The following is a 23,080-nucleotide window of genomic DNA, read 5'->3' as shown; positions in this document are numbered from 1 at the left end:
TCACGTTGCTTTCTGATTTACATGCGTTAAAAAGCTATGTCCCAATTTGTCCCAATTAATTGTAACCTTGGAAATCATGAGATGAAGTAAATCTTCCTTTAAGTTTTTCAGTTGAGTATTTTGTCAGAACAATGAAAACAGTAGCTGATACAATAATATGATTCAAATAATATAATATCTTCATCTCTCTGATACAATGCTATCCTATGTTTGCAGACGACAATATTCAAAAGTGAAGTAAAATGTGAATATTTTTATATTTAATGTTTAGTATATAACGTAATACTTAATTTTATCCCTATATGTAATAATTTATAAGACCCAAGATTTGCCATCGGAGAGATTTTATATAAAAGATTAATTAGTATTAATTTTATTTATGTTTGGATAGGTTAACTTTAGTGCTTTATTAGTGATTAGACAAACACCTCTTAGGGGATAAGATTAAAAGTAGGGCTCTCCAACAGAACCAAAATATCTGAGCACAGGGGTCTTTCCTGAGACTGATACTTCAACGAAGGACCAAGCATGGAGATAACCTAGGACCCCTGCACAGATGTAGCCCATGGCAGTTCAGTGTCCAAGTGGGTTCCATAATAATAGGAACGGGACTGTCTCTGACATGAACTGATTGGCCTACTCTTTGATCACCTTCCCCTGGGGGGGAGCAGCCTTACCAGGCCACAGAAGAAGACAATGCAGCCACTCCTGATGAGACCTAATTGACTAGGATCAGAAGGAAGGAAAAGAAGACTTCTCCTATCAGTGGACTTGGGGAGGGGCATGCGTGTACAGGAGGGAGGAAGGGAAGGATTGGGACAGGAGGAAGGAGGGAACCACAGGGGCAATACAAAGTGAATAAAGTGTATTTAATAAAGAATTAAAAAAAAAAAAAAGAGTAGGGCTCTCTCCTCTAGCCCAGCAAGATGCCCAAAGGAAAGAAGGCCAAGGGGAACAAGCTGGCCTTGCTCCCACCTCCCCCCGTCTTGAAGAAACAGGAGTCCAAAAAGGTGGTCAGTCCTTTGTTTGAAGGATTTCTGCACTGGGCAGGACATCCTGCCCAAAAGAGATCTCACGAGCTTCTTCAAATGGCCTGCTACATTAGGCTGCAGAGGCAAAGGGCCATCCTCAGTAAGCAGCTCAAAGTACCCCCTGCTATTAACCAGTTCATCCAGGCCCGGGATGGCAAACAGCTACCCAGCTGCTTAAGCTTGCCCACAAGTACAGGCCAGAGACAAATCAGGAGAAGAAGCAGAAGCTGCTGGCCGTGCTGAGAAGAAAGCTGCTGGGAAAGGGGAAGTCCCAACTAAGAGAGCACCTGTCCTTCCAGCAGGGGTCAACACAGTCACCACCTTGGCGGAGAACAAGAAGGCTCAGCTGGTGATGGTTGCCCATGATGTCGACCCCATTGAGCTGGTGGTTTTTCTACCTGCTCTGTGTTGAAAGATGGGGTCCTCTACTGCATCATCACGGAGAGGCAAGGCTGGGGCGGCTGGTCCACAGGAAGACTTGCACCACGTCGCCTTCACACAGGTTAACTCAGAAGACAAGGGTGCTCTGGCTAAGCTGGTGGAGGCTATTAGGACCAATTATAACGACAGATAGGACGACGAGATGTGCTGCCACTGGGGAGGCAATGTCCTGGGTCCTAAATCTGTGGCTCAAATTGCCAACTGGAAAAGGCAAAGACTACAGAACTCAACACTAAACTGGATTAAATGTACACTGCTAAGTTTTCTGTATGTAAATATAATTACAAAATTATATAAAAAATGATTAAAAGTAGGAATTTACTAAGGTATTAGGGATGACACCAACTGGAGGAAGGCATTAGCGATAAAGGATATAAAACACTAAGGTGTGATTCTCAACCTTCTTAATGCTGCAGCCCTTTAATACAGTTTCTCATGCTGTGGTGACCCCAATCATAAAATTATTTTCATTGCTACTTCATAACTGTAATTTTGCTACTGTTATGAATTTGCTACTGCTGTGAATTGTAATGTAAATATCTGTTTCCTAGTGGTTCTAGGTGACCCACCTGAAAGGGTCATTCAACCACCAAAGGGGTTGTGAATTTTATACAATACCATTTTATACCATAAAGTTTCAAAGGATGCTGCCTGTTGTGTTTAGGGTTCAGTTTACTCGGAGACTGTATTTAATATAGAATGAAGATCTACGGGTTTAGAATTTGCTCTTGAATAGAACAGAGCATCTATTGGAAAATAAGCATTTCTGCCTAGAACCATTAAAAAAAAGTCACCATTCTGCAACAGAGTTTACTTTAGAACAGATTTCAAGTCTCAATTGCAAATTGTAGAGGTTCATTCTTTCTCTGTTTTGTCCTGATCATATTGAATTACATTAAATATTCCAGCTAAGTCACTATGTGTCAGAATATGTAAGACCAAATAAAACAACCTGATTATATGCTTCATGCAAGAGATATCTCTTAAATGTAAAGACTGAGGGGGAGGATAGAGGAAAAAAATACCATGCAAACACTTAAATGAAAGCTGGTAAAGCTATACTAATGTTCAACAAAGCAGCCTTTAAATTAAAGACCAGATATGAAAGTCAAGGTACCAGGAATTTTTCACAGCCAAATGTATATCTCATAGTAGGAATGTTTTAAAATGTGTAAAATAAACATTTGTATAAACAGAAGCTAACAGAACAATTTTCTAATCACATTGGTGGAATTTATGATACATCTATTAGTACCTGATATAGTGCATAGATGACCCATAAAACAGATGGGAGAATAGAAAGTCAACAGCAAAAATGATGCATGAGTTAACTGACAATGAAAGGACCTTTTCTTTTGTGCAAGGATTGTTCTTTTAAATTTTATATGGAATATTAACCAAAATCTGACCAAGAGATCTCAGAAATGCCTGTATACTCAAGGGATTATTGACAAATGTTCTAAAGACATACATTAGAGAAAGTATAGCAATTTCAGTGAATCTTGCTGGGAAAACTGGATAGTCATATGCAGAAGCCTGAAACTTGACCACTATCTTTCACCTGTACAAAAGCCTAGCAAGGTGGATTAAAGTCTACATATAAGACTTGAAATGATGGAATTTTTGGAAGAAAATAGGGAAAACACTTTAAGATATTTGTATAGGCAATGATTTCCTGGTTAGGACACCCACCCCCTGCAAATTACAAGAAACAATAGCAAAAATTGGCAGATGGAATACTGTCAGGCTAGTTTATTTGACACAAACTAGAATCATTTGGAAAAAGGGAACCTACTTGAAAAAAAAAAGTGCTTCTACCAGATTGGTCTGTGGGCAAGCCTGTAGCTCACTTTCCTGATTAATTTCATATGTGGGAGGGGCTAGCTCACTGTGGGCAGTCCTTTACCTGGGCTGGTGGTCCTCACTGTTATAAGAAAGCAGGCTGAGCAAGCCAGTAAGGAGGTTCATGGTCTGTGCATCAGCTCTATCCTTTAGGCCTCTGCCCTCATGTCTCTGTGCTGTACTGTGCTGTGGAACTATAAGCTGAAGCAAACCCTTTCCTCCCCAAATTGTTTTTTATCATGGTGTTTTGTCACAGCAGTGGAAACCCTAAAGCAGTTGTAAAATGCTTTCTGTACATGAGTGCGAACCTGCATTTTTATCCCCAAGCAATCACTTAAAAAGCAAGGCCTGGTTACTTTGGCCTGTATCCCAGCTTCTTGGAGGGAGAGACAAGTGTTTGCCCACTAGTCTAGCTGAACTAGGGAGCTCCAAATTTAGTGGAGGCCTTTCTCAAAAAGCAAGAGGGAAGCCTGTCATATGATGCACACCTTTAATACTAGCATTTGGGAACAAAGGCAGGAGGATCTCTGGATATGAGGCTGGCTTAGTCTATAGATTTTTCTTCTTCTAGTCTTTCCTTCTGGCATGCACATTTTAAGAGCTATGCTGATTTTTATTTTCTCAAATAATCTTTTTTGCTCCTTAGTGTGTATAAATGGGAAATACAAACATCAGCACACTGAAATTACCTAATAAGGTATTCCCATTCTACTAGTTGAGCTTATACATTTATTTTCATTTATCTCTGCTATTTCAAACAAATGTGATGGCAGGGTTAGCAGTATTGTTTATCTCCTTTTTTTAGGTGTTGTGTGTAGGCATAAGGTTATGGTGTAATTCAAATGCTGATTCCTGTATCTCCACTTGCTGAGCTAGCTCTCTCTTCTGGTCCTTCCTGAACATCTTCCCCTGGTTGAATCCCCTAATTCCTTTTCTAACCCCTTATCCCCTGGCTGGCAAGAAGCCTGGCCATATCAGGGAACCATTGGAAAGCAGATTTATGCAACATTAAAACAGGAGATTCTCAGAACAAGGCTTGCAACCAGATATGGAGGATACAGAAATCAGCATTTGAATTACACAATAACCTAATGCCTACAGTTGTGGGATCAGGGAATTGCTATTATATATTAGTAAATTAATCCTCTAGAAGTAAGAACAAGATTTCTACATTTTAATTTCTTTATGTTTTTTTATTTATATGTCAGTATATTTTAATTAGCTGCTTGTCATTGAAATATTGGCTTTGTTTTGACTATTAACAATTTCTCAATTTAGCAGGCAAAAAATTGAATGCTGATGTTTAGGAAAGAAATATAAAGAATACATTTCATTTAAAATTACTTTTGGCCAGCACTAGCTGTAGTGAAGTATAAACAAAAAAATTAATTTTCTTTTCTTTTCCCTTTTCTTGTTTAGTGAGTGATAGCTGCTTCAGGAATCTTGCAGAAGATCGCAGTGGGATAAATCTAAAAGATCTTGTCCAAGATCCTTCTTTGTGAGTATTTGGTTTTTATCACTAAGTATAATTTAAAACTATTTTTACATCAACTGAAAAATGGTTTTAACAGCTGATATTTAACTTTTTTCTGATAATTTGTTACACTTAGCAAAGTCTAATGGAATAATGTGTATATACACACATGAAAAACTTTAGAAAACTAGAAAAGATGGTATCATTCTAAAGATTGACTTTCACAGCACTCGTAATTGGTGACAGTAGTGTGGCAGGAGATAGTGGTAAAATTTTTTTTCTTACTAATTGACTTGTTTGGGGAGATGAGAGTAAATTAGTTTACATCAATTTTAACTTTCTTTGAACATCTTATTTGTAATAACTATTCTTAAAATTAGAAACATAAAATATTTATAATAATTAAAACTGTGCATCATAGAATGTTTGGAGTTATGTAGCTTTCAATATTTTTTATACTCATATGAATTTATTTATTACAATTTATTCACTTTTTATCTCTGCTGCAGCCCCCTCCCTGGTCTCCTCCCAGCCCCATCTACCCTTGCTCTTCTCCCCCAAGCCCCTTCCCTAGAACGCTGATAGAGGAGGACCTGTACCCCTTCTATCTGACCCTAGTCTATCAGGTCTCATCAAGGCTGGCTGCATCATCTTCCTCTGTCACCTGGCAAGGCTGCATGCCCCCCCTCCAGGGGGAAGTGAGCAAAGAGCCAGCCACTGAGTTCCTGTCAGAGAAGCCCCTGTACCCCTTACTAGGGAATCCACTTGGAAAGTGGGCTTCCTCTGAGCAGGGTGTCTAGGTCCTCTTCATAAAGGTCCTTGGTTGGAGTATCAGTCTTTGCAGGGCCCTGGCCCCAGGATTTTTGGCTCTGTTGTTCTCCTTGTGGAGTTCTTTGGAAATCAATCTGGCGCTTTCTCAGAAAATTAGGAATAGTGTTACTTCAAGATTCACCTATACCACTCCAGGCATATACCTCTTAGAGCCTGAGCTGTTGGTGTTCTATTTCTTATAAGCATACATTCTAGTATAATATCATTATTTAATAGTTTCATTAAGTTTTGGAATTTTATGCTTATTGAAAGATAGATTTAAAAAGGCAGAACCCAAAAAGACTATTTCATACTATAGATCTAATGTGATAGTTATCCTGTAATTATCAAGATATAGGTATCCTGTAATTATATATATATTTCCCACAATTTTACATCTATTTCACTATAACAAATACTAGATTGCAATTGAATGCATGAGCTATTGTTTGAATATAGTCAAAGAAGGATGCCACAGTAGAAAAGAAATATGAAAAAAATCACAAATATTGCAGGATTATTTTGTCTTGTAATTTGTAATAATGGGAATAAAATTTGATTTGTGGCAAGACTGAGATAAGGAAATATCTAATAGCATTTTTTTTTTTCTGGGTGATTTTTGTCTATCTCCATCCTGTAGGTGTTAAATGTAAAAACAATTAGGATTTGACACTCGTTTTAGCTGGTTAATGTATCTGATTGGTTGAATTACCAACTTGCATGCACACTAAGTTTCTAAGTGAACAACCACTTAAATAATTTGCCTTCTGTTTCTGATGCAGAAATTAAGATTGTAGCCTCTGCTCTATGTATAATTTGTCAATTTCTGTTGTGTTATAAGCCCTTTATAGTTTTAGTGTCTCAATATAGTGAAATGTCTTAAGTTTAGTTTGATGTTATATTTGTATTAGTACAATCTGTATGCACATAATTTTCAGTAATTTCAGAAATCGTTCTTCTCGTGATATAATTTTTTTTCAAAACTCTTTGAGTAAAGTAATGTATATTGTTTTTTATTTTTAATGCATATTGTTTTAAGTTACAAAATGTAAGCTTTTTTTCTGAAGAGATAGTTGTGATATAAGTAATTTATTTAAGCTATTGTTAGCTGCATTCTTTATAGAGTTAATTCTCTTTACTTTCCAAACAATTTTAACTTGTGGTATGGGTGAGGCAAAAAAGTCACCCCATTTGTGTTTTGAACTTCTTTCTCCTTCCTTCCTTTCTCCCTCCCTCTCTTCCTCCCTCCCTCCCTCTCTCTCTCTTTCTCTTTCTTTCTGTCATTACCAATATTAAAATACAAACAAGGCTCTAATTTTATAACCATTCATTTTAAAAATTTATTTTCCCTACTTTGCATAGTATTTCTTATTATATTCTTCAAATAAAAAAGATGTATGCTTATATAGATTATAGCTCAAATAAGAATACTAACTTGGAATGGTTAAAAAACAAAAGCAACAGCCTGCTTATACAAATATATTTGATGTTATAGATCATTGGTGATAAAGAAACACACACTAATTATTCTATATATATTTTGATATTATAAATCATGAATGATTAATAAGTATTTTGAACAAAACTAGAAAAATACTTGTGTATATATATATATATACAAGTATATATACAGAACTAGAAAAAATACTTGTATATATTCAAGTATATATACACATTTATACATATATATGCATTTCTAAATATATACTTCTTAAATATGAAAAATGGTATTTGCTTATATTTTCACAAATTTTGGAAGAAAATTTGTTCTTCTGGTATTTCTAGAACACTATCTAATCCCCCTGAGTATACTTGTCATCACACTGTAGCCTCACTGATTAAATAATATTTTGGTCCCTTGGATCATGACATTAAATATGAAGGAAAGACAGGATTGCTGCCTCGGAAGCAATCATCTCTAAATATAGACTGTGCTTACCTGCTGGTGTTAACACAGGTTGCTATGGTGAATTGAATTTCTTAAAAATGCCAGTCAGCAGAAGGTAAACAGTGGCTTCTGAAGTGGTTATTTCTTATAAAGTTGGACTGTCTCATACTACATTTTCAGAAAGGTTAAAATGTAATTAATATTTTTAATAAATTATTTATAAAATTTCAGTTTTAAAGTATCTTTAGAGTCTTTATTATATAAAATAGAAGAGGTTTGTATTATCATTTTATTTTACTGTAGACAAATTTCATTTAGTATTATTTATTTTTCTAGCAGCAATATTAAATATTACTGTGTTTTCACTTTGCTGCCCACAGTTATGTTAATTCTAAAAAAAACCTATTGCAGCTATCTTGTAAGTAACATCTCTAAATGTAAAATATATCAGTTTCACTTTTTTCCCTGCTTGATAGATTATATGCTCATTGGCCTGTAATATGTTTTTTGTAATGAAACAGTCTAATATGATACAGTACAGTTGGTGTCATGTTACGTTAAGCTACAAACCCCAAAACACAATTGGGGTTTTTAAAAAGACATTTTCCCCACCTGCATTCCTGAGAGTAACTGGTTAACTTCTCATTAGGTTATTCTTTTAGAATTCAACCGGAAAGCACTAGTGATGCCTAAATTCTTTAGTAACTAGGGTTAGCAGATATTCCTCCTGTGATCAAGAAATATACTATCAAAGATACATAATATCTTAAGGGTTTAGCATAAGTCATATAAGAAGGTAAAAGCAATTAGTGAAGTAAAGGTGTGAGATAAGAAAGGGATTTAGTAAGCTTTCTTGTACCCATCTCTTTACAGACAGGACAAATTGTACTGCTTTTTATGCATTCAACAACATTCACAAGCACTAAGGAAGCCAGGTGAGAGACCATAGTGCCGGCTCTTGGTATGACAATCCAAAAAGACTGAAGACAGCATAAAGGAAAGAGTTGCCCATGTCACTTCTTTTTCCAACACTCAACAGTCCAACACACAGAGAGAAATCTTATGCTTGGGAGAGGGAAAGATAATTAAGTACAGGTTTTAGACTTGAAACACAGTGGAAGGCCTTGTCACCTTGAAACCTGTTGTTTAGCAAAGGCCCACAATCCCTGCTATTGCCAAGCAAATGCTTGTGGACTAAGCTCCTTGGTCAGTGTTTGAACATGTGACTGATTGTCGTCCTTGTCCCTCCTCTCAACTTTACAGGAAGAATGTAGAACAGAGTTCAATTACCAGTGATCAGAGCACAAAAGCTTTGTCGTAGGCCCTGGGAAAGGGTAGGATTTCTTTTTTTCTTCCTTTTTTTCTTTTTAACATTGTGTTTACCAAGATTCTGGCAATAGCTTTATGTAACAAGATACAGCATTCCAGGCCTGCCACTCAACTTGTTTGTGGTAAGTCTCAGCTTCAATATGAAGCTGTTAAAAACAAGAAAGTCCTGCTTTTTACATGCTAAATATCTTGTGTCATTCAACATAGTTATGAATTTTAGACAGTAAGAATAGGATTAAAAGCTAAACATCGCAGCATAAACAAAATTTATACAAAACATAAAGTAGCTGTCACTGGCTACATAAAAATCGCCCGAAAGGTTAAAACTTGCGTAATATATGCACTTTAGAATTGTTAGCAATCAGGCTCAGAAAATAACTGTGTCAACTAAACAATCCCTCTCCAAAGCCAAAGTGTAGTAACACAATCTAACCCTAACAGCATTCAGTTATTACTTATATGGATATGAATCCCAGAACTTTGGGGGCTTTCTTATACTGCAAAGGGCTGGGTATCTCTGGTTCATTCAAAGCAGCTGACAACAAACTGAGGATGTCAGTAATCTTAGTTAAGGGCAGGACTGATGGTGCCCAGCTCTGACCTCCTAGGAAGCATGGCTAGTGTGTCCACAAAAGTAGAATGTTTTAGATCAAAGGCACGCTGTTGTGGTAGCTAAAGAGATAGCAAACCACCCCTTTCTTTAAAAGTTCCTTCCTCAAGTAAACCGAAGTATACGTAAGGAAAATTTAAAATATACTTATCTACAGAGCAAGGATTTTTGAATATTAATGTAATCCCCACTTTGAAATTTTTTTCCTGTTTTTTTTTATTTTTATTAATTACAGTTTATTCACTTTGTATCTCCCCTGTACCTCCCTCCCTTCTCTCCTCCCAATCCCACACTCCCTCTTCCCCACCCGTGTCCCTCTTCCAGTCCACTGAAAAGGGAGGTCCTGCTCCCCTTCCCTCTGACCCTAGTCTATCAGTTCTCATCAGGAGTGGCTGCATTGTCTTCCTCTGTGGCCTGGTAAGGCTGCTCCCCCCTCAAGGGGAGGTGATCAAAGAGCAGACAAATCAGTTCATGTCAGAGACAGTCCCTGTTCCCATTACTGTGGAGGCCACTTGGACACTGAACTGCCATGGGCTACCTCTGTGCAGGGGTTCCAGTTCCATGAGTGGTCCTTGGCTGGAGTATCAGTTTCAGAAAAGAACCCTATGCCCAGACTTTTAGGATCTGTCGCTGTCCTCGTGAAAATTTTTACTAGAGTCATTTCATTATTTCTGGTTACATCTTAAAGATGGATCCAGATTCAGTTTCTATTAATGTATTCTTAAGTATGTCTACTAAAAAAACATTAGCTTTATTCCAAATATCTTAACCATTAGTATGACTGCAAAGTACTATCTCCCACAGTCCCCAAGTACTGGCAGAGGAAAAGGTGTTCAAGCAGCAGGCAACAATCATGGCCCGTTACACAGCGGAATCCAAGTGGCTGCTGACTAGTCTGGGACAAATCTAAGAAGAAGGGAATTCATGCACCTTACTAAGTATGTCATAATCTTCACAGTTGAGAGCTCCTTCAACATTGCACTCTCTAACAACCCTGGTCTTCCTGGACACTGTGGCGAGTCTGAGCTTGAACTGGCAGCCTTCTTTTTTAATTCTTGCTGTGCTTCTTATGCTTCCTTTTCTTTCTGGCTTTGTCTTGCTGTTGTTCTCTCTCGCTCTTCACTGCTTTTCTACTTTTTTGTTTGCACCTCTTCATAGTCCAACTCTGTCAAAGGTTCAGATGATAGTGATTTGTCTTCATGCATCTTTCTCTTCTTGTTGAGTCCTTTGGTGTCCTTTTCTCTTTGAGTCACATCCTTTGACTTCATTTTCTCTTTTTTAACCATCCTTGATATAGAGGCAATAAGAGGACTTGGGCAGCCCTGCTTCAGCTCTTCTGGGGCCTGCTCTCTCTGCCTGCATGTCTAGCTGGTCACCATGGGGACGGGAGACAGTTGTGTGGCCTACATGAATCCAGTAGTGGTGGCTCAATCAAGGGTTCCAATCCAGTCTTCAGGGCCAATAATCCAGGTTTATCTGAAGTGACTAAGGCCTACCTGGCAGCAGGTAAAGGAGCAGCTAAAAAAGAAAAAGAAAGGTTCCAAGGATTTGGCTGAATTTGAAGAAAAAAAAAATGAGTGAGAATTGGAAGAACTAGAAAAAAAAATAGAAATTATTAAGTGGAAATGAGAACTCATCCAAAAAAAGACAGGGAAAGAAAAAAGAAGAAATATGGTAGGTATTCATCTTCTTCTTCTTCATAGAGGTCTGATTCTTCCAGCAGAATATAAGGATAAAAAGCACACAAAAAGGAGGATGAAAAAGAAGGGCTGTTGCAGTAAGTCTCCTGGGAGCTCAGTATCAGACGCTGACTCAGACAGCAAGAGTAGGGTTTCTCTTTATATTATTTACACCCTGGTGTAGATCTGGATCACATCTGCTTTCTTCTTAAGGAGATATAGGCCCCTCTGTCTTTAAAATTGGGGTGCAAGCCCAGCTGACGTGGCCAAATCAACTCCCTTCACCAACCCTACCATCCCATCTGAACTACTAACCTTGGTTAGTATAGTATAATACAGAAATCCATTCCCTGGTGGTATGATCTAGGCAAAGCACAAGATATTGTTCTCTGGAACTTCACTAGGTTAGTAAAACTGTACTGGGTAGATTGCTAAGACTGCTTGCAGTACAAGCCTCTGCTATAGCTCCTGTGCTGTGGAAACATGCAGAGTCCTGGTTTTTCAGACTTTTACTCTAGGTAGCTCTTGCCTGTGGCTGCTTTCAATGGTTTCAGCCCTTGTGTTCATCTAAATAGGCAACTGACATCAGTGTGGGTCCAGTGAATGATGAAATTGGGTGTATTGGTAGCCAGACATGTACTATAGGAGCCTGTTGGAGTCCCATCCATGATGACTTTGTCTTGAGCTGGGTAGAATCCTACAGTGATTAACCATGGCTAGGAACAGAGTGAGGCTTGTGAGGACAGATTACTTTATTTAGGTACTTCTGGTTTTTCTTAAAGAACACACCAACTTTATATTTGGATAAACTGAGACTTGGATTAACATTCTACTATGAAGATAGTGACAGAATGCCAAAAGTAGATGCCTAAGACAATCTGGACCTGAACGTCATCTAGTGCTGAATAATAGATGTAATAATAGACTCAAGGAAGATAAACAATCTGCTTAGAGGCACAAAACAAACAAACAAAATATAAAAAAAAAATCTGAATAAGAAGCCTAAGCCATCAATACTTAGCTAGTATTGAATGCGAAAAAAACATCAGCGATTTTCAGGAAATCATTACCTTATTTACCAATGAAGGTAAGGTGCTCAACAATGAGCAGATATGTTCCTTGAGGGAGGATTCTTAGATTTGATTTATAACATCGACCTCAAGGAAACTGAATGAGCTGGAGAAATATTTTAATACTCTAACAGGAATATTACCTTCCCTGTCTTCCCTATTGTACTTGGTATTGAACTGACTTGAATATACTAGCCAAGTGCTCAATCATTTAGCTATATAAGAAAACAAAGATGGGTAAACATATTTTTATGATTAAACACAAATTCTTAATCTGAAATGTACACTCAGAGAAATTGAAAGCATGGGACTCATCAATTAGTGAGTTCAGGGCAGGCTATAGGAAAATGTATAATGGAAGAAAAAGGAAAATACAATAGTGAAGATTAAAAAAGAAAGTTTATGGGAACTTTGGGTAAAGAGAAAATATTGGTATTATTGGAGTTCAAGGATGTAAGAATGCCAAAGGACTAGAAAGTTTATTCAAAGAAATAATATAATGAAACGTAGTATCTAAAAAAGCATTCAAATATACAGGTACAGAGAGGTCACAAGAAGAGACTTAAGTGCTATTACAAGACATACTTAAGCTTGTAAATGTGAAAGAGAAGATCCTAAAGCTGTAAGAAAAAAAGAAACACTGAGGGCTGTCTCAGTTCACCTCACTGTAAACTTCTCAGCAGAAACATTAAAAGACTAAAGGAGAGTGGCATGAGAGTTTCTGAATACTAAAGAGGCATGAAAGAAAACAAAACAAAACAAAAATTTGTAGCCAAAGTGCTATAAAAGAAGATATAAAAACATTCCCAGACAAAGCCTGGTAAATATATTTCTACACCTGTTTCACAAAAATACTGAAGGATGCTCTTCAAATTGGAAGAGATGTTAATGAGTAGAAACAGATCAAGAGAACATAAACATAACCATTGGTGTGAATAATTATACAAATTAAGATTATTTAGTACTAAAAGCACAGTGATTAAACCCTTTATATCTTTAGCAAGAAGACTTAAAAACAGTCATTTAGAATATAACATTAATATGTTAAGGGATAGCCAACATGATGACTATTGCACAGTAGAGTGACTATAAATCATACTAATGTACTACATGTTTTAAAAGCTACAAGGAAGGATTTTGAAAAATTTAACTATACAGAAATCTTAAATATCTGAGGACACACATGCACACATACAGAGTGGTGGTTTAAATGTCCTCTTTAGGCTCATGTATTTGAACACCTAGTCCCCAGGTGGTGGAGCAGTTGGGGAGGTTTTGGAGCCTTGCTGAAAGAATTATGTCACTGGGGGAGAGCTTTGAGAATTTCTACCTGTAATCCACTTCTAATATGGTCTTTTGAGATCCTGTATGAAGAAATGTATATCCAGATTCCTGCTCTGGCCACTTGCTATTATTGTAGGTAATCATCTGTGAACCCTGAGATTATTTTTTTATTTTCTTTAATTTAATTTATTTATTTTTATTAATTACAGTTTATTCACTTTATAACCCAGCTGTAGCCCCCAATTCTTCCTCTCCTCCCAATCCCATCCTCCTTTCCTCATCTCCTCCCATGCCCTTCCCCAAGTCCACTGATATGGGAGGTCCTCCTCCCCTTCCCTCTGACTCTAGCCTTTCAGGTCTCATGAGGACTGGCTTCATTGTATTCCTCTGTGGCCTGGCAAGGCTGATCCCCCCTCAGGGGTAAGTGATCAAGGAGCAGAGGATTTTTTTTTTTAATTTAATGTGAATTATTGTACATGTACTAAATGACTACAGCATACACTGATCAAATTCTTTTTTATTATTAGTTACATTTTATTAACTCTGTATCCCAGCTATATCCTGCTTCCTCATTTCCTCCCAATCCTTCCTTGCTCACTCATCTCCTCCCTGCCCCTTTCCAAGTCCACTGCTTGGGGAGGACCTCCTTCCTTTTCATCTGACCCTGTTTTATCAGGTATCTTCAGGATTGGCTGCAAATTCCTCCTCTGTGGCCTAGCAGGACTGCTCCTCCCTTGGGGGGTGGGGAGGTCAAAGAGCCTGCCATTGAGTTTCTGTCAGAAATAGTCCCTGTTCCCCTTACTAGGGAAGGTTACTGAGCTACCACAGGCTACATCTGAACACAGGTTCTAGGTTATATCCATACATGGTCCTTGGTGGAGTATCAGTCTCAAAAAAGACCCCTGTGCCCAGATATATTTGGTCCTTGTGGAGCTCCTATCCTCTCCACGTCATACTAACTCCCCCTTCTTTCATATGATTCCCTGCACTCTGCCCAAGATTTGGTTATGAGTCTTAGTATCTGCTTTGATACACTGCTAGTTAGAGTCTTTCAGAGGCACTCTGCGGTAGGCTCCTGTCCTGTGGCTTGTTTTCTCCTACGTCCAATGCACTTCACATTTGTCTTTTTAAGTGAGGATTGATCATCTTATCCCAGGTCCTCTTTCTTGTTTATCTTCTTTAGGTGTATAGATTTCATTATGTTTATCATATCTTATAGGTTTATATGGGTGAGTATATACCACGTGTGTCTTTCTCCTTCTGGGATACCTCACTCAGAATGAGCTTTTCTAGATCCCACCATTTGCTGCAATTTTCATGATTTCCTCCTTTTTGATTGCTGAGCAGTATGTATGTAAAAGTACCACAATTTCTGTATCCATTGCTCCGTTGAGGGACATCTGGGTTGTTTCCAGGTTCTGGCTATTACAAATAAAGCTACAACAAACATGGTTGAGCAAATGTCCTTGTTGTGTACTTGAGCAAATTTTGGGTATATGCCTAGGAGGGGTATAGCTGGATCTTGAGGAAGCACTATTCCTAATTGTCTGAGAAAGCGCCAGATTGATTTCCAAAGTGGTTTTACCAGTTTACATTCCCACCAGCAATGGAGGAGGGTTCCCCTTTCTCCACAACCTCTCCAGCATGTGTTGTCACTTGAGTTTTTGATCTTAGCCATTCTGATGGTGTCAGGTGAAATCTCAGGGTCGTTTGATTTGCATCTCCCAGATGGCTAAGGATATTGACCATCTCTTTAAGTGTTTCTCTGCCATTCTATGTTCCTAGGAACTACAGAGAATTCTCTCTTTAGCTCTGTACCCCATTTTTAAATTGGATTACTTGATTTATTGCTTTTTAACTTCTTTACTTCTTTATATATTCTGGATATTAGCCCTCTGTCAGATATAGGGTTGGTATTTTGATGGGATTGCTTTTGGCAGGATGGCCATTTTCACAATGTTAATCCTACCAATCCATGAGCACGGGAGATCTTTCCATCTTCTGAGATCTTCTTCAATTTCTTTCTTCAGGGACTTAAAGTTTTTTTCAAACAGGTCTTTGACTCTCTTGGTTAGAGTCACCCCAAGGAACTTTATTTTATTAGTGGCTATTGTGAAGGATGTTGTTTCCCTGATTTCTTTCTCAGCCCTTTTGTCTTTGGTATACAGGAGGGCTTCTGATTTTTTTGAGTTGATTTTGTATCCTGCCACTTTGCTGAAGGTGTTTATCAGCTGAAGGAGTTCTCTGGTTGAATTTTTTGGGTTGCTCATGTATACTATCATATCATCTGGGAATAGTGACACTTTGACCTCTTCCTTTCCGTTTTATATCCCCTTGATCTCCTTTAGTTGTCTTATTGCTTTAGCTAGGACTTCAAGTACTATGTTGAAGAGGTAGGGAGAGAGTGGGCAGCCTTGCCTTGTCCCTGATTTCAGTGGGATTGATTTAAGTTTCTCTCCATTGAGTTTGATGTTGGCTACAGGCTTGCTGTATATCACCTTTACTATGTTTAGGTATGTGCCTTGTATCCCTGATCTCTCCAAGACTTTAAACATGAATGGGTGTTGGACTTTGTCAAATGCTTTTTGACATCTAAGGAGATGATCATGTGGTTTTTCTCCTTCAGTTTGTTTATGTGGTGGATTACCTTGATGGATTTCCGTATGTTGAACAGCTCTTGGATGCCTGGGATGAATCATACTCCGGAAACCTGAGAATATGTTCTTTACTGGAAAAACCTTTTTTTAGTTGTGGTGTGGTACAGCCCTGTGACACACCTTTAACCCAAGAACGGATTAAATAACTCAATAGATTAATGGCAGAGCAAGCAACTAGTTGACAGGGCATGAACAACAACAACAACCACAACAACAAAAAATTAAAAAACAAAACAAAACAAAACATTGAGAGTAAGAGGAAGTCAGGAGGCCAGATACACACACAGGAAGTAGAAGGGAAGGACATTCAGTTTGAGGGGGTTTTTGAGGCAGTGTGGAGAGGGAGAGGTTCCTTTTTCTTTTTGGGATGTCTGCTGAGGACGGAAATCAGGTGGATGCTTTCCCTACTTCTCTGAGCTAGCAGGATTTCACCCCAACATCTGACTCCCAAGTCTTTATGGGTAAAACTGAACAATTGAGTTTTTCTTAAAAACATTTGGATATCCAACACGTTTCATGACCACACAGACAAAGAAATCATGCCAGCTGATGACAAACTGCCAAATCATAAGTTTTAGTAAGTCACCTGAGGAAATCCTTAAGGAGGGCGTTAAGTATACTAGGTGTATACTTAATACAAGGTGTAGGATCCTGTATTTGGCATGAAATTAGAAGCAGAAGATGAAAAGCTAAAAGATTGTCTCACTACCAATTATGATTATTATCATTTTGGTATTTCATATTTGTCCTTAATAGCCATAGTGGATTTTTGTACCCTCTCAAAGAAAAACCTTTAGAGATACAGGAAAAAGAAAAATAAGAAAAGTGGATTGATAAGACACAAACCTTAGAAGAAAAATTAGAGAAACTTATAAACATGAAAAAAATACTGAGACACAGGCAATGTAATTTCGACAAAAACATACCATGGCACTGCCTGATGAAACTGAAGAGGGGTGGTTCAAGATTGTTAGAAAACCAACCTTAGTTTATCCAGTTACTATACAAGACTTACCAGCAGATGATAGACACAACTAAGGTTATGAAGAAGTTTAATGGAATCCTATAGACATATTAGATTTGAGGATTTTTGAGGAAGCAAATGTTTCCTGTGATTTGCATTCAACCTATGTGAAGCAGATATTAAATTCATAAGCTATTCAAAACAGAATTATTCCCCAAGAATGGAAAGATTTGGCAGTAGCAATAGGGGAAGCTGGTCCTCAGTTACAGTGGTGAACATGGTAGAAATCTAGGGCCATAGAACAATGAAATAGGACCAGAGGGATTAGTATTTACCAGGATCAGTTGCAAGATGAAGGTCAGTATGCTGGGATACAAGAGCAGCTTGAATTTGATGATCAGACCTTGGTACTATGCTGTTCAGCAGCTTTAAATGCTTAGGACAAGGCTGAAGAATGAGAAAAGAGGTCTCAGTCATTTACTAAAATTATAGAGATAAGGCCCAAAAAAGCCTTTATTGATTTTTTTTTTTTTTGCAAAGATTGACAGCTATAAATAGAATACTATCAAATTCAGAAGTCAGACAAATATTAATCAAATCTTTGGCTTTTGAAAATGCTAATTCAGAATGTAAAAGGGTGATTAGGCCTTTAAAGGCAAGATCAGGCATCAGTAGATGAATGGATAAGAAATACAGCTGATATTGGTTCTCACCTGTATGATGTTACTCTGATAGAAGTAATTTCTAAAAGTTTTAAGAAAAATCAAAATGTCAGACATTTTAATTGTGGTAAGCAAGGTCATTTGAAAAGAGATTGCAGACAAGGTATTCCTAGAAATGTTTTTCTAGAGACAATTCAGAAAGAAAGCCCAGCCTTCGGGAGTATGCTGAAGGTGTGACAAAGGTTGGCATTGGGCTAGTGAATGTAGATCAACAAGGGGGCGGCAAGGTAACCCTTTGCCATCAGGAAACATCTTGAGGGGCCTCCTTCAGGCCACAGATCAAATTTGATTCAGTCATTCCCTCTCTTCGGTAGAGAAGCTCATCTACAGAGCAATTAAAGATTTAATGATCCAGGCACAGTGCCACATGCCTAGGTCCCAGCACTCCTGGAAGCAGAGGTAGGCGGGGCTCTGTGAGTTTGAGGCCAGCCTCAGCCAAGGCTACCCAGAGAAACCCTGTCTCAAAATAATAATAATAATAATAATAATAATAATAATAATAATAATAATAATAATGCCTTTTGTTAAAAACAATACTGCTTTGGATGTAATCAAGGACAGAACAGCTTCAATATTAATAAAACAAAAATTCAGGACAGGGTAGAAAACAAACATTTTGGCAAATTGCTGTAAATGATCAGAGACCAAAACTAAAAATACAAATAAATAGCATTGAAATTAAAGGTTTGGTAGACACAGAGGTTGATATAACAATTATTTCATCAAAATCTTGGCATCCAGATTGGCCTCTTTAGGAGGTAATTATTCAGCTTTTAGGGAGTGGAACTTTATCTCAGGTAAACAAAGGGCAAGATGGGTCTAATGTATATGGACAGAAGAATAAATAGGAAAATTAAAGCCATATGTGGCTAATATAGCCACTAATTTATGAGGATGTGATTTGTTGCAGCAACGGAAAACACAGATTAACATCCTTTCAGTCTCAGAAACAAACTATAAATAAGGAATGCTTCTGAGAAAAGTATTAAAAGGTATTATCAAGACAGTCATAGACCCTTTAGATTATACATACACACATACATACATTATACTGAATTAAATCATTCTGTATAATTTATAAATGTGTTGACTGTGAATGTGAATGGAAACCGGGATATGTGTTGCGTTGGGGATGAGGTTTTGCCTTTGTTTCCACAGGAGAATAAAAGCTGTGGACACCATCAAAATTGATAAAGATTAGATTCTAACACAAGAGAGCTCCTGAATAAGGAGAGATGATAGTTCATCAGACAGCTTGCTCATTCATTCCAAACTAAGTTATCAAAGACTAACAAATGCCTTTTATTTGATCAGACATTTTTTTAAAAAATAGCATTTTTTGAATGTTAATTTACGAAAGGCATTCTTGCCTTACTGGCATGAAATGAAAAACAGGTTCTGGGGGTTGGAGAGATGGCTCAGTGGTTAAGAGTGCTGTGTGCTCTTCTAAAGGACCTGGGTTCAATTCCCAGCATCCACATGGCAGCTCACAATTGTCTGTAATGCCAGTTCCAAGGGATCTGTCACCTTCATACTAATGCACATAAAATAAAAAAATTAAATAAAAATTAAAAAATAGAAAAACAGGTTTTATTAAACCATGTGTCTTAATTCCATGTTAGAATAGTTAGCATGCAAATTGCCATGGTGCTCATGACATCTTGGACATCAACTTTTGAGTTTTCTTCTTAAATAAAAATTGTATTTTTTGTTTGTTATTAAAAGTACAGTGCCTTCTGATACTGAGGAAATAGCTTAGTTGTTTATAATCCTCATCTGTAATCTGCTTATCTCTACCCACAAAGAGGCACCTCTTGTGGGGACCAACAGAATGGCCATAACATTTAGCTAATATATGGATTACTGATCATTCAGCAACCACTGATTGAATCCAAACTAAGGCACCTTATAGACAAGGAGTATGGATTAACTAATACACAAAATAACAGCAGCACTGTTGGTTATAAGACACAGTTAGGAAAGCAAAAGGAAAATCTGTCTTATCCATTCATGGTGTGTGTACAATAGTATAGTTATATGGTCATCTAAATGGAAAACCACTAACTGGCAGACATGGCAAATAGATATGGTCATGGGAGCCATAATTGGATATTGCAAAGCATAGAAAAACTTAGCAAACACATCAAATCTTATATAATTCATACAGGTGAGACAGAACATCTGAAAATAATGCAATAGTGGACAAGTTGGCATCATGTTTAATTAAGACTAGAATATTAAAATTTGTCAGTGAACAAATTGAGAATAAATCGCAAGAATGATAGATTACAAAATTGAAAAACTTGGAAGTTTACACCAACACTAAAAAAATCAGGAGAAATGGAGAACCAAATTAAACCAGGACAACCCTATGAGAATGACAGTTATAAGGAATCCATAGCGATGGTTCATACCTTTAATCTCAGTACTTAGGAGACAGAGGCCTTTAATCACAACACTTGGGAGGCAGAGGTAGGCATATAAGAATTACAGTGATTTAATTTAAAAGCCAATTGCAAAAGGGAGGCGGAAATTCAAAGTGAATGTCCTTTGTGATCTAAAATTAAAAACACTTAAACCTTGAATTTATATATAAAGAGAAAGGAGAATATATATACATTTACCACACATACTAAGGTATATTTAGTTTCAAATCTCAAAAGAATTTTTTCTTTCATTTGCATTTATTTATTTACTTTTAATTTCTGTTTATTTACTTTATATCTCAAGGGTGTTCCTTCCTGCTTTCCTCCCAGTTCTTCCTTTTTCTCTTTCTTTCCCTCCAGAAAAGGGGAGGCTCTCCTCTTCCCATATCAACCCTCCACAGCACATCAAGTCACATCAGGACTGAATATGCATTTATTTTATGCTTAATTCTCATGCCATTAGGTTTTATTTCTTCAGTTTCATCTGGGATATCTTGTTCTGTGCAACATCGTCTTCTGGCTTTGGATCAATTTGTTCCTTTTCAGTGAGGATAGTCTCAGTGTGGCAAGGGGAGCTCATGCATGGGTTAATTTGGCTTTGAGTTCTGTAAATTCATTGGTACATCTTAGGTGCCTTGTTCACCTGGATGTGGTCAATGAGTAGAGAATCTACATCTAAACTCTCAGCATTACTCTATGTATTTTTCAGTATGTACAGCAAAATTTTAGCACTCTTTTTTTGGCCACCAACCCTGACTCCAGCCCCACTGTTTGGCTTGGGTGTACTTCCATTTACCCAACTCTACCATTTGCTGCTGAAATGACACACATTGCTTCTTTTTTAAAGTGACATCTTTCAGATACTTAGTGGCTTCTTGGATAAGCATAGCCTTGGTGGCCTGGGCCGTTTCCCAGGTATTCTTAAAGTGAACACAAATATTTTAACCTCTTGATTTGCATGATTTTGTAACGTTTTCAGGGTTAATAGAGTAGTGAACCATCTTCACAGGCCACCTCTGCCCACTTACAGGAAGAACAAAAGAACTGTTTTTCAATTGCTAGATATTACTTTTTTTGTTGCTATAAAACATTTTTTCCTAGGAAAGATATAATTTGCCAAAAAGGAATCCCCCAGAGTTAGGGTTGGGGAGGGTTTTGTTTTTATCTTTCCAGGAGAATAAAAGCATCCAACTAAGGAATATGGAGACCCCTGGACAAGTGAAACATCTGCAGAAAAATTATGGATCATCAAGAGAAAATGTCCCAAGAAAAAGAGTAAATTGGCCAAGCGATTTTGATGCTCTCTACAGACAAAAGTGGCAAATGATCTTTATGTGGTCCCAACTCAATTAAAAATTAAAACTGGCCTTGGGGTCGAAGTATGGGTCTCTGCTTCTCTAAACCCATGCATTTTTGTTAAGAGAACCCAAAATCTCTGTCTCATATCAGATGAGCCACCTGGTATAGGACAGAGGATAACGAATATAAGGGACTGTTCTATTGCCACTACTCTCATAATCTTTTGGCTTTCATTTAAGTCATTAAAACTTTTCTTAAGGTATAAATATTAAAATTTATGGTAAATATTAAGTTTTTTCTTAAGGTATAAATGATCCTATAGATTTTAACATATAAGATCATTTTGTTTATATAAACTTTCTGTCATGATACTAGTAGTCATACAGAGTACTAACTAATTCTAGAAATAAGCTGATATGGAGGAACAAAGTTTGTGTCCCTCAGATAAGCTTAATAGATAGTGGTCCTCTAACCTTTTGGTATGCTGCTGAATATGACATTTAAAATGTTTTAAGTTTTCTGCAATAAACTGTGATCATTCCTAACAGTAACCTTTGAAGTCTCCAAAGGTTACCGTGATAATGGGAAGATAATGGACCCCAATAAGATGAATCCACCTGGATTGTGATACCTCTAACCACTGGCTAAAACTGCTTCATGCCGCTTCTGCCGCCAGGTTCTGTGCAAACAGTGGACACCTTTAAGTTGACTGCTGCATTTTACCTAGCTAGGATTGCCACTAAGCTGACAAACATCTCCCAAAGACCAGCTTCCGACTACAAACTGCTCAGGACATGCAAATTGCTGAGTTCATATGAGACTGACAGGAATATTCTACAGAACTTTGAACTCAAAAATACTTAATTCTAAGACTGCAATTAAGCTGGACACTGTGGAAAGCTTAGCAGAAAAAGCATCTTTATTGTAAATAATTTTACTGTGTTAGTTAAAATCTTTTCTTTTTATTTAGACAAAGGAGAAAATGTTGAAGGATATTTGATCACAGTGTGAATTCTGAGATTGTATTCTTTACTGTAAAACCTGTTTCTTGTTGTGGTGTGTCTCAGCCCCAGCACACACCTTTAAGCCAAGAGCTTTCTGCCTGTAAATAGGATTAAATAAGATCAACCATAGGTGAAGAGGTGGAGCAAGCAACCAGTTGACAGGGAGTGAACATAGAAAGAGCCGTAGAGAGTAGGAGGAAAGTCAAGAGGACCTATAGAGAGCCGCACAGGAAGTAGAAGGAAGGGACATTCCAAACCCAGGAGTTCACTCTCACCATCCTGTGGACACCTTCCTGGTCATAGCTACTAGTGGCACTCACTCTCACCATTCTGTGAAGGGGATACCTTCCCATACTGTGGGGAAGGCATGGCTTCATTCTGCCTGCTGCCAGTTGCCTGGCATACCTGGGCCAGAAACAGCGAGCCCAGCACAGACAGAGAACCCAGGGGAGCTGAGCTTGGCAGGGGACCCAAGTTCCATGCCTTCCCAAGGAGGCCGTGGGGTGCTGAAGCAGCTAGACTGGGAGAGCTCTCCAGCTGCCTGGCATAC

The 23,080-nt window shown here is 37.7% G+C and overlaps 1 protein-coding gene and 2 pseudogenes across 9 annotated transcripts in view; 2 read left to right on the top strand and 1 right to left on the bottom strand.

The window, feature by feature from the left end:
* Gphn (gephyrin) overlaps positions 1-23,080 on the top strand; it is a 437,068-nt gene that overhangs the window by 91,797 nt on the left and 322,191 nt on the right. For all 9 annotated transcript variants that reach the window (XM_055595378.1, XM_055595377.1, XM_055595376.1 and 6 more), the window contains exon 2: positions 4,734-4,812. In XM_055595378.1, coding sequence (XP_055451353.1) covers positions 4,734-4,812 — 79 coding nt within the window. The remainder of the gene's footprint in view (positions 1-4,733; positions 4,813-23,080) is intronic.
* On the top strand, positions 10,803-11,288 carry LOC129667750 (protein FAM133B-like; annotated as a pseudogene).
* Positions 20,679-21,243, bottom strand: LOC129667699 (60S ribosomal protein L17-like; annotated as a pseudogene).

This window comes from Psammomys obesus, unplaced genomic scaffold (genome assembly GCF_907164565.1).
Source record: "Psammomys obesus unplaced genomic scaffold, mPsaObe1.curated_primary_1811, whole genome shotgun sequence".
Taxonomy (NCBI): Eukaryota; Metazoa; Chordata; class Mammalia; order Rodentia; family Muridae; genus Psammomys; species Psammomys obesus.
The sequence above is the reverse complement of the archived record's forward strand: the minus strand, read 5'-3'. Positions and strand labels throughout refer to the sequence as shown.